General features: G+C 38.4%; 1 protein-coding gene across 2 annotated transcripts in view; it reads right to left on the bottom strand.

The window, feature by feature from the left end:
• Window positions 1-10,669, bottom strand: part of LOC106083196 (protein real-time) — a 77,412-nt gene extending 66,743 nt beyond the window's left edge. The window contains exons 1-2 of one of the 2 annotated variants that reach the window (XM_013246081.2): window positions 10,580-10,669; window positions 9,478-9,786 (exon numbers count right to left, since the gene is read on the bottom strand). In XM_013246081.2, coding sequence (XP_013101535.1) covers window positions 9,478-9,540 — 63 coding nt within the window. In that variant the 5' untranslated portion in view covers window positions 9,541-9,786; window positions 10,580-10,669. Of the gene's footprint in view, window positions 1-9,477; window positions 9,787-10,335 lie in introns of both variants that reach the window. The other variant, XM_013246082.2, reaches the window with a different exon arrangement.
• Between the last annotated feature and the right edge of the window lie 751 nt (window positions 10,670-11,420).

Raw genomic sequence — 11,420 nt, forward strand, 5'->3', positions numbered from 1 at the left:
ACTCGGCGCGGATATTGAAGAACCTAACACAGCTCACTGTGCCAAATTTCAGCAAAGTCAGTTCATGAATGCGAATTTTATACGCCTAAGAAATTAAGTCGGGAGATCGGTCTACATAGGGGCCATATCCAAATATGGGCCGATTAAAACCATACTAGTCACGGACGTGGAGGAACCTAATGCAGCTCATTGTGCCAAATTTCAGCGAAGTGTACACCACCATGGGATAGCGGGTATATTTATTTAGTCATTCCGTTTCCAATGCATTGAAATATCTATTTGCGGCTCTAGAAAGTGCATATATTGGTTTGCCCAAAAAGTAATTGCGGATTTTTCATATAGTCGGTGTTGACAAATTTTTTCACAACTTGTGACTCTGTAATTGCATTCTTTCTTCTGTCAGTTATCAGCTGTTACTTTTAGCTTGCTTTAGAAAAAAAGTGTAAAAAAGTATATTTGATTAAAGTTCATTCTAAGTTTTATTAAAAATGCATTTACTTTCTTTTAAAAAATCCGCAATTATTTTTTGGGCAACCCAACAATATGAAACTTCCATTCTTAAAAGAAATAATACTTCACTATTCCCGATGGGGTGGATTGTAGCTCCAATATACCTGGTAATAGAAGGAACATAAACTTCTATTCGATAGCTTCCAAATAAAAAGCACATGTGAGGACTTTTGGCTATACTCCAAAGAACAACGACTTGTATGAGATTATAAAAAAAGCAAGAGCTCTAAGAAAAAGCCATGATGATGTCCTTCTATTATAAACTTTTATTTTATTTTCTCAATGTAAAATATGTACTATATTAGCCTACTTCTACTCCTACTCATTATCGTTGTGCACAAAACCATTGAACAAAGTTCGCTTTGGTTTGCATGAATGATGAATTTATCAAACCCAAGAAATTTGCAATAATTTCCTGCATTATATTTTAAACTTGGAAAAGAAACACACTTGATAATTGAAAGCAATTGTAGGGCATTGACACTAATGACACTATGCGGATATGCTCGACGTCACCGAATGCCATAATAACAACATTAAGTGTATTGTTGTTGTTTATTAGATGATTGAATCAAAAATATTTAACTAAAACGGTTGGTGATGTTTTTAAGTGGCCTCATTAAATGTTGCTGGGATTTAATGAATATAAATGTCATAGAAAGATTTATTTGTAAGGGTTTTGCAGATTTGTTTGGCAATGGTAATGATTTTGATTATAGCAAAAGGTTTAGGCTGAAGCAAGATTTTAAAGGAATTTTCTTTTAATGTGTATGATTGCTGAGATTGCTAGCTTTGCGTCAAAGCACTTGTGACTTCGGGATATTGGAAACCAAGCAAAGGTCGGATTGGTTTTAACTTGGCAAAATCCAGGCTTATCTTTGTCCTCCTTCATCTCAAACGTGGACACAAACCTCAACGCGGTGTCACCTGGGAAGCTATCTTTAACATCCCTTAAAGGTACTGAGTAGAGATGTGCGCGTGAGTGATTTTCCACAAAGGTTCCCCACGACTTTTTTATATCGTCACACGTTCACGCTCGCTTACGAGACGAAAATTTTACTCACGCACGACTCAGGAGACAACGCGACTCACGAGAAAATCACAACTAACGAGACATTCACGATACACTCACGTCCTTACGAGAAAATCACGACTCACGAAAAACAACAAATATTTTTCAATGTAGCGAATAACACATTTTTTTCGTACGTCTTAAATCATACAACATTTTATGTACGAATATTAATATATAAAATGTATCAGCTCTGCATAACCGGTTATTTGATCTTTTCATTTTTATGCATCTGTTAGCAGATTCGTACGTTAAATTCCAATTGATACGAATCATGCGAATCATTTTGTTTTTCGTTATTTTTTAACTTTAGTCGTGATTTTTTCGTTAATCGTAAGTGTCTCGTGATCGTCTTGTGAATCGTGAATATCCCGTGAGTCGTGGGTGTCGCGTGAGTCGTAAGTGTCGCGTGAGTCGTAAGTGTCGCGAGAGTCGTAAGTGTCGCGTGAGTCGTAAGTGTCTCGTGAGTCGTAAGTGTCGCGTTAGTCTCTGGTGAGTCATGAGTACTTCCTGAGTATCGCGTGAGTCATGAGTATCTCGTGAGTCGTGATTTTCTCGTGAGTCTTGATTAGTGTCGCGAGCATGATTTCACTCACTCACGAGGGTGTCGCGTGAGTCGCAAGTGTCGCATGATTCTCTCGTGAGTCATGAGTATGTCGTTAGTCATGAGTATCTCGTGAGTCATGAGTATCTCGTGAGCCATGAGTATCTCGTGAGTCATGAGTATCTCGTGAGTCATGAGTATCACGTGAGTCGTGATTTTCTCATGAGTCTTGATTTTCTCGTGAATCGTGATAAGTGTCGAGAGCATGATTTCACTCACTCACGCTCACGCAGGAAGAATTTTAATTCAATCTAGGTAACGCACGTTTACGTGATTGGATTTGGATCTCACTCACGAATAACATGACTCATGCGTAACACGACAACTCACGACTCGCATGCACACCTCTAGGAGTGATCTAAAATGTGACACGAGTTCACCGGTAGAATGTTAAAAAGATGGACTGGGGTTAGTAGCCCATCACCCAGAAAACTTGGAGAAATTACTTTGAAAAAAAAAAACGAAGAAGACTCAAAACGGATCCCCCTTTGTTGACAACCCTCGAAAACGGTTTAAAGACCATGATTTGCATATCTGCACCTTAAATTTCCGAACTCTTTATAGATAGGGTGCAATGTACGCACTTGAAGAAGTACAGGCAGACATTATCATTGAGCCTAAAATTGAATCGGACAGAACTCATTGATTTGTGAGAAGTTTGCCCCAGTTCCTTAATGGAATGTTCATGGGCAAATTGGCATACAGGGCAAACATTACCGCCATAGAGGAACAACACCAAAAGGTGACGCCCCATATTATAGCTTCCGTGTAACGAGGTATGGATTTGTTGTTAGCCGGAGACTGAAAAACCTTATCTCCAGGTTTACTTCGGTGGATGAGAGACTAGCCAAAATGCGCATAAAGGCCAAATTCTTCAACATCAGCCTTATATGCGCTCATGTTCCGACGGAATGCAAGGACGAACAGACCAAGGATACTTTCTAAGAGCGCCAAAAAAGAAATAACAAACCGGTTTTTGGTACAAGCACATTCTCCTGCAGAGACAAAGAAGGAAATCTGGTAACTGATACAGATAGTGTGCTGAGAAAATGGAAAGAACACTTTTCCCAGCTGCTGGTACCCGATGATGATGGCCATAAGTATACCGCATAGAGATGTGCACGTACCGGGAGAAAAGGGCAGAGGAGAAACGTCTCTTCCGCAAGAACAAGAAGGATATGGAAAGACGTGAGTGTGAACCAATTGAGATGTTCAGGAGCCGGAATAAAGTACGTTAATTCCATCAAAGAATTAAACGTCAAACCGGTGGTCTTGGTAAAGATACATCCTCCTGCAGAGACAAAGAACGAAATCTGGTAACTGATACAGATAGTGTGCTGAGAAAATGGAAAGAACACTTTTCCCAGCTACTGGTACCCGATAATCGTGGCCATGAGTATACCGCATAGAGATGTGCACGTATCGGGAGAAAAGGACAGAGGAGAAACGTCTCGTCCACAAGAACAAGAAGGATATGGAAAGATGTGAGTGTGAGCCAATCGAGATGTTCAGGAGCCAGAATAAAGTCCGTCAACTCTATCAAAGAATTAAACATCAAACCGGTGGTTTTGGTACAGGCACATCCTCCTGCAGAGACAAAGAATAAAATCTGGTAACTGATGCAGACAGTGTGCTGAGGATATGGAAAGAACACTTTTCCCAGCTGCTGGTACCTGATCATGGAGCCAGAATGAATTCCGTTAATTCTATCAAAGATTTAAACATCAAACCGGTTGTTTTTGTACAGGTACATCCTCCTGCGGAGACAAAGAAGAAAATCTGATAACTAATACCGATAGTGTGCTGAGGATATGCAAAGAACACTTTTCTCAGCTACTGGTACCCGATGATGGTGGCCATGAGTATACCACATAGAGGTGTGCACGTGAGGCATGAGTTGTCGAGTTACGCGTGAATCACGCATGAGTCACGTGATTAGCGAGTGAGATCTAAATCGAAGAAAGTGATCGTGCGTAACCGTGATTGAGTTAAAATTCTTCGTGCGTGAGTGAAAAGATGCTCACTATACTGAACACGACTCACGACTCAGAAGACACTCACGAGAAAATCTCGACTAGTTTACAAAAATAACGACAAAATAAATTTTTGCAGGCTCTCAAATCATACTGGATTTTAACGTAAGAATCCGTTTAAATGGAAATGTAAATGGAGATAAGACAAAGTGAATAGGGTCGACTCCCACAAAGCCCTGTACATCCGAGCAGATAAAGAAAATGGATAAAGTTGGAAACTGCAACTTTGAGATCGTCGACAACTTTATCTACCTCGGCACCGCTATAACCGAAATAAATGACACCAGTTTTCGAATATAACGCAGGATTATATTGGCTAACAGATGCTGCCAGCAGTTGCGGAGCAAAGCCATATCTCGACAGACGAAAATCACACTATACAATAAACTGATATTTCCCGCGCTGTTGTACGTATGGCTACGACGCATAGGTACTTGCGAAAGCAGATAAGGTGGTAATTGGAGTGTTTGAGAGAAACATCTTTCATAAAATTTATGGACCAGTATGCGCTAATGGAGAATATGGGAGTCGTATGAACCACGAGCTACATGACGACGATAGCATAGTAAAACGCATCAAAATACAATGGTTGCGTTGACTAGGTCATGTTGTCGGAATGGATGAGAAGCCTCAGCAAAAAAATGTTTTGAAAGCGACCATAATAGAACTCGCAAAAGGGGAAGACCAATACTCCGATGGAGTTACCAGGGGAGGCAGACATCTCTAAACAGGTTGCCAGAGTTTAAAGAAGAAGCGAAGAAGATCGCAAATCTATTTTACGTTCGCGCTGTTGTACGCTTTACTACGAAGCAAGAGTACTTGTAAAAGCAGATGAGTAGTACTTGGAGTGTTTGAAAAATGTATAGACAGTATGCGTTAATGGAGAATATAGGCGTTGTTTGAACTATGAGCCATATGACGACGAAAGCATAGTTAATACATCGCTTGCGTTGATTAGGTCATGTTGTCGGCATGGATGAAAAAGCTTCAACAAAGAAATCTTTTGAAGGCGACCATAATAGAACACGCCAAAGAGGAAGACCAATACTCTGATGGAGTTACCAGTGGAGGCAGACATCGAGAAACTGGTTGTCAGAGTTTAAAGAAGAAGCGCAGAAGATCGCACATCTATTTTACATTCGTCTAGAGGAAAAAATTGTATGCAATGGCTAACTAAAGTAAAGTTAAGCATACAGTCATCACATATCTTTACCCAGGTTAACCTTTATCGATTTTTTGAAATGCTCGCCATTAATCCCTTTGCTTGGCGTCAATCGTTCTTACTTGTCTCTCTATCCATCTCTATCGTTCGTACTTGTCTCTCTTTTTTCTCTTGCTTGGCATTATCGTGTGCAGCTTAATAACGTGTTCTGCATCATCAGTGTCTCTACGACCTAGTCTCAAGTCAACACATGAAAGCTATTTATTCATGTAAAAATTTAATGTTTTCCTTTGCAAAATATCAATTATTTACAGTGTTGCGACCATATTTGACACGTTATTATGCTTTGTAACATAAGTGTCTCTACAACCACCTTATTCTTCGTTGATTCTAATGGAACGAAATCTTTACAACATAATACAGGACATTTCTTTGTTTGAATATAATGTTTGTCTAAGAAATTCACAAAATTGTTTACTCCTAAAAATAAAATTAATTAATAAAAATATATATCACTCCTTATTTATGTTACTTTACTTTCCATTAATCATAATAATACGAATTAACAATAACTACTTCAAATTACATCATTTTATTGGTACATAAACACTGTATTTCCCTAACAAGTGTGAACAAGGTATTATCGATATATTGTGGGGTTTCTGAATTTAAATAAAAAAAAACCAGCTTGCAACAGAAACCCAATATCAAAAGCAATGCTAATAAAACATTTTTTTGGTGACATACAAGAATCTAAAACAATAAGAGTGTGGAGGGATTGAGGGATTGAAGTAAACCTCATTAATGGCAAGTACTTGAGCAGAATAGTTGAAAACCACTTGAAGTCTATCAAGTCTATTGTTATAAAGGGTATGGGCCTCTGTTTGACTTTTTGAGCACCTATTGGGTTACGTTACCATTCAAGTTGTTTAAACTTTTGAAATTTGACGTAATGCTATTTAGACCAAGAAACGATATAAGGCACTTAGAACCAAATAAATGCGATTCATTATAATGACATTTTTGAACAGAATTTGGACATATGGCTCAAGGGGTGGTTAGATTTCTTACAATTCATATATTTTTGAGTCATAAGGAGAGATGTAACGATAATGATACAGAGTTTTGTAGTAAAGTTGTAATAATTTGTATCTGTATCATGGCTATCATGGAGTTCTCTGGAATTGGGATTTTAAGAAGTCAAAATGAAGTCCAAAATAACATCAAACCGATGGCCTTGTTACAGGCAAATCTTTTTGCAAAGGATAGGATATGGAAAGAAAATGTTTTTCAGTTGCTGGTGCCGATAATGATGGCGACGAGGATACCGAAAAAACTAATCCCTGAAGATTGCATAAAAAGTTTACCGCCTACTCGGAATGAGTTCTGCGTAGCAGTAACTCAGCTGAAAAAGAACGAGGCGGCAGGAGCCGATGGGTTACGGCATAATGATGAGACATACGCATCAGTTCAAGATACTTCCAAACGTACTATGTGAGAGATTCAAATCTAAAGTCTACAAGATAATTGGACTCTATCATTTCCGCTTTTAATCTGACAAATCCACCATAGACGAGATATCCAAATTCAAAAATATTCAAAAAAAAAAAAACAACGAGAGGAAAATATCGGTACTTGCAATTATTTCCTGGACTACAAAGGCGCCTTCGACTACTCTATACATTCAAAGGTATTTTAAGCTATGTCTGAGTTTGGTATCCCTGCAAAATTGAGACGACTTTGCAGAATGACCCAGCAATACACGTTCCTGAGCCAGAATAGGAAAGGACCAAATGATATTTCAGACAGAGAAACAGCTTATCGTGTGATGTTTTAATATACAGCTGGAGAAGATTGTAAGAGGCGGAGATAGGTATGGCACACACAAGGGAACGCATGCTACTCACCCAGCTGTTACTATCCATTAACGGCGGCAACGAGGATACCGCACGTACCAACTCCCGATAATGGTAGAGACAGCCGCATTAACTCAGCTAACGAACAAGAAGGCAGCAGGAACCGATGGCTTGCAGATTAAGATATTTAAGGCTGAATGCGAAACGCTGATGAGGCGTATGCATCAGTTCGTCTCTGCGTTTCGGCTAGAAAAGAAAGCCGCATACGAAAAGACACAAGACGGTATGCGCCAATCAGCCTTTCCGTTTTGGGCTTTTTCTACCAAATTTGATAGGATTGTTGAAAGTAACTTTGAGGGTTTGGTCGGATGGACGGCCCATTTCCATTTTAGTAGATTTTTAGGGAAATTGTGTTTTTATACCCATCATCATAGAATAGGGGGCATATTCATTTAGTCATTTTGTGTGAAACACATCGAAATATCCATTTCCGAGCCTAAAAAATAAATTCTTTATTGTCGTAACAATTCTAAGACGATTTAACGATGTCAATGTGTCTGTCCGTCCGTCTGTATGCCTATATGTCAAAAGTTAAGATATTGAGCATTAAAATCTACTCTGTTCATTTGACCCCACACAGAAATGGCGAGCAAATCCTGGCAGAGTGTTACGTCCATAATCCGCCTCCTGCCTTCAATCTCTCGTAGACTCTTTAGTCGAAGAAAATGAATGACAGAGGTTGCTGTCATCCGCGAACGAATAGATCCGATTCGAAGTCAGACCCAGTAGATCGTCAATGAAAATAAGAAAAAGAGAAGGAGAAAGGACAGAAGGTTCAATTTATCAGATGAGAACCCATCTACAAAAACTCTTATAGTGCGTTCTCTGAGAAAACTCGATATAAATCCTTCCGTCCGCCCATCCGTCCGTCTTTCTGTCGAAAGCACGCTAACTTTCGAAGGAGTAAAGCTGTGAAATTTTGCACAAATACTTTTTATTAGTGTAGGTCGGTTGGGATTGTTAATGGGCCAAATCGGTCCATGTTTTGATATAGCTTCCATGTAAACCGAACTTGGGTCTTGACTTCTGGAGCCTCTAGAGGGCGCAATTCTCTTTCGATTTGACTGAAATTTGCAGGTAGTGTTTTGGTGTCACTTCCAACAACTATATTAGGTATGATACAAATCGGTTCATAATCTGGTATTGCTGTCATATAAACCGATCATGGATTTGGACTTCTTGAGCCCATAGAGCGCGTAACTCTCATCCGATTTGGGTGGAATTTTGAATGAGGTGTTTTGTTATGACTTCCAATAAATGTACTAAGTACGGCGCAAATCGGTACATAACCTGGTATAGCTGCCATATAAACCGATCTGGGATCTTGACTTCTTAGGCCTCTAGAAGGCGCAATTCTCATCCGATTTGGAAGAAATTTTGTACAACGGCTTCTCTCATGACTTTCAATATACGTGTCTAATATGGCCTGAATCGATCAATAGCTTGGTACAGCTCCCATATAAACCGATCTCCCGATTTTGCTTCTTGAGCCCCTACAAGGCGCAATTCTTAGCCGAATGAACTGAATTATTACACAATGACTTCCACAATGTTCAGCATTCATTTATCGTCCGAATCGGACTATAACTTGATATAGCTTCAATAGCACAACAGTTCTTATTCAATATTCTTTGTTTGCCTAAAGAGGGATACTGCGCATAGAACTCGACAAATGCGGCCGAACTTACCACGCTCTTACTTGTTGACTATATTTGCAGATATAGAGCCGTAGTTTTACAATCTTAAGCATATTTTCTCAAAATTTGATAACCCATTTTTTACAACCAATTTTAAAATATCCACCGAATACTATCGAATTGGATTCAGAATTAGATTTAGCTCTAATTTGTCACTTATAGGGTAGGTATAGGGTATTATACAGTTGATACCGCCAGACTTTTGCCTTTCCTTACTTGTTTTCTTTTATACGGTAGGTACCCATATGAAATTTGGCTTTTTATTCTAGCGGAAATCTTTCTTCTATTTTTTGTGTCGGCTATCGGGGCGCCTCGGTAGCCGAGTTGATATTACCAGTGCAGGGGTCATTGGTTCAATTCCGCAAGAAGCCTTGGTCTGTCGCTACTGTGGTATCACAATGGACTTAAAATAGTCTAAGTGGGTCTGTAAAGGACTGGACTCTTACCTAACCTAACTACTTTTAAATAAAATAGCCAACTTACCATCATCACCAATTCGAAGGGGTATTTATATACCCTGACGGGAGATTGAAATTTCTGCACCATGTTTGCTGGGAAAGGGTAATCCGGGGAGTGTTGTTTTTGGTGTTATTTTCGTTAAAGCAATTCAAACAAATTTCAGTTAATTAATGAATAAGAATAACTTTTTTAAAATCTCTTTATCACTTTTATTATTTTTCAAAAACCGGTAATTTCAAATGAGTTGTTGCTTCACTTCGCCATGTGTGAGAATGAGGGCGGGTTAGGGTTAATTATTGAAAATAAAAACACAGGCAATTTTTACTTTGGTTGCTAAGAAGGAAACAAAAATAAATAGAATTAATTTTTTCTTGGGATCTTAAGGATATTAACAAGAAATCAATAATCATCGATCTCAGTTTAACTGCCACAACAGACGCCACACGCTGCCTGAGAGATAGCACAACAAACACTTCAGTTGTTAGACGACGTTTGACAATTCAATGACCGAACAAAAACAACACAATAAGAAAGAAACTCTTATACACACACACACCGCCACACGGTACACAAACGTTATGCTAGAAGTGAAGTGAAGGTTGGTTTGTTGTTGGTTAAAGATTTTGTTGTGGTCTTCCTCTTCGATGTTGTTGCTGTTGTTTTGGGTAATTTCTTCTTTTTCAAACTCCCTTTTTACCACTTTCTTTTTGTTAAGTAAGCTTTTAATGATGATTTACACTGAAAACTTATGTTTTCTGTATTTTGCTTTTTCTGTTGCTACTCCAATGCTATGTGGTTTCTTGCCCTTTTCTTTCCACTCCAAAAACAAAATCAGGCACAAGCACAAAGTTTAGATAACCGAAATACTTGCAAATTAGTTACCTATCTCTCTATTAATTTCAAAGTTTATTTATCTTTTATTTTTACACCGCTTTTTTCAGCATAAATCGCTTTTCACTACACCCACCTCCACAACAAATGAATGGATGGATGAATGTCTGTTTGTATCTTTCAGTAGCCTCGAACTTATGTTGACTAGGTATCTCACGATTTAACGTATTTATCTATTGTTTGTTGTTTACTTTGCAAGAGCAAAATTAATTTTTCCGTTTGATGATGTTTTTACCTCTATTTTATTTTTTTTATTTTTTCTTGTTGTTTAACCCGCGATACTTTTATCGTGCTTGCGACCCGTCACTGAGCACAGTCAAATTGTAAATGCGCTCTTGGCGCTTGTCAGTTACACTCGAATAATATTCTCGTATAACATAATTCTGAGAGATTCATATGGGCGAGCGAGTGTATGTGTGTATACAGTAAGTAGCCCAGTTGGCAAAATTGTCATGCATAGGACAGATGATGGGTTTCACATATAAATGAAAGCTTCATCTAAATCTGAACCGATTTCGACCAATCGTCCTCGAGAAACGAGTTGTGAAAATCGGGCGAAATATTTACATATTTGGGAGTTATATCTATATCTGAATCAATTTCTGTGAAATTAATCGGCCAGCAAATGGCAACATAATTGCAAATTACTCAAAATCGGACGAAAATATAAATAGGAGCTATATCTAAATCTGAACCGATTTCGACCTAGCTCTTTAGATATTGAGTTGGGTGTAGAGTAAAGCATTGTGCAACATTTTGGGAAGATTGGTTAAAAAATGTGCTTGAAGTGAAAATCGTACGATATATATATGTAGCTATATCTAAATCTGAACCGATTTCCATGAAAATTTCGTTCCTTCAAATTTCGAGTGAATCAGTTAACAAGTGACCACATTATTACAATATAAATCAAAATCTATTTATATCTATATTTGAGGCGATTTCGACCAAACCAAATATATGTATGTGTATGTATATATATAGTCTGCTATAGCCACGTATAAACCAATTTCCCAAGATGACATCTTGAGCCTCTGGAACCGCAACTATTATTCGATTTAACTACGTACGTAGTG

This window comes from Stomoxys calcitrans, chromosome 3, assembly GCF_963082655.1.
Source record: "Stomoxys calcitrans chromosome 3, idStoCalc2.1, whole genome shotgun sequence".
Taxonomy (NCBI): domain Eukaryota; kingdom Metazoa; phylum Arthropoda; class Insecta; order Diptera; family Muscidae; genus Stomoxys; species Stomoxys calcitrans.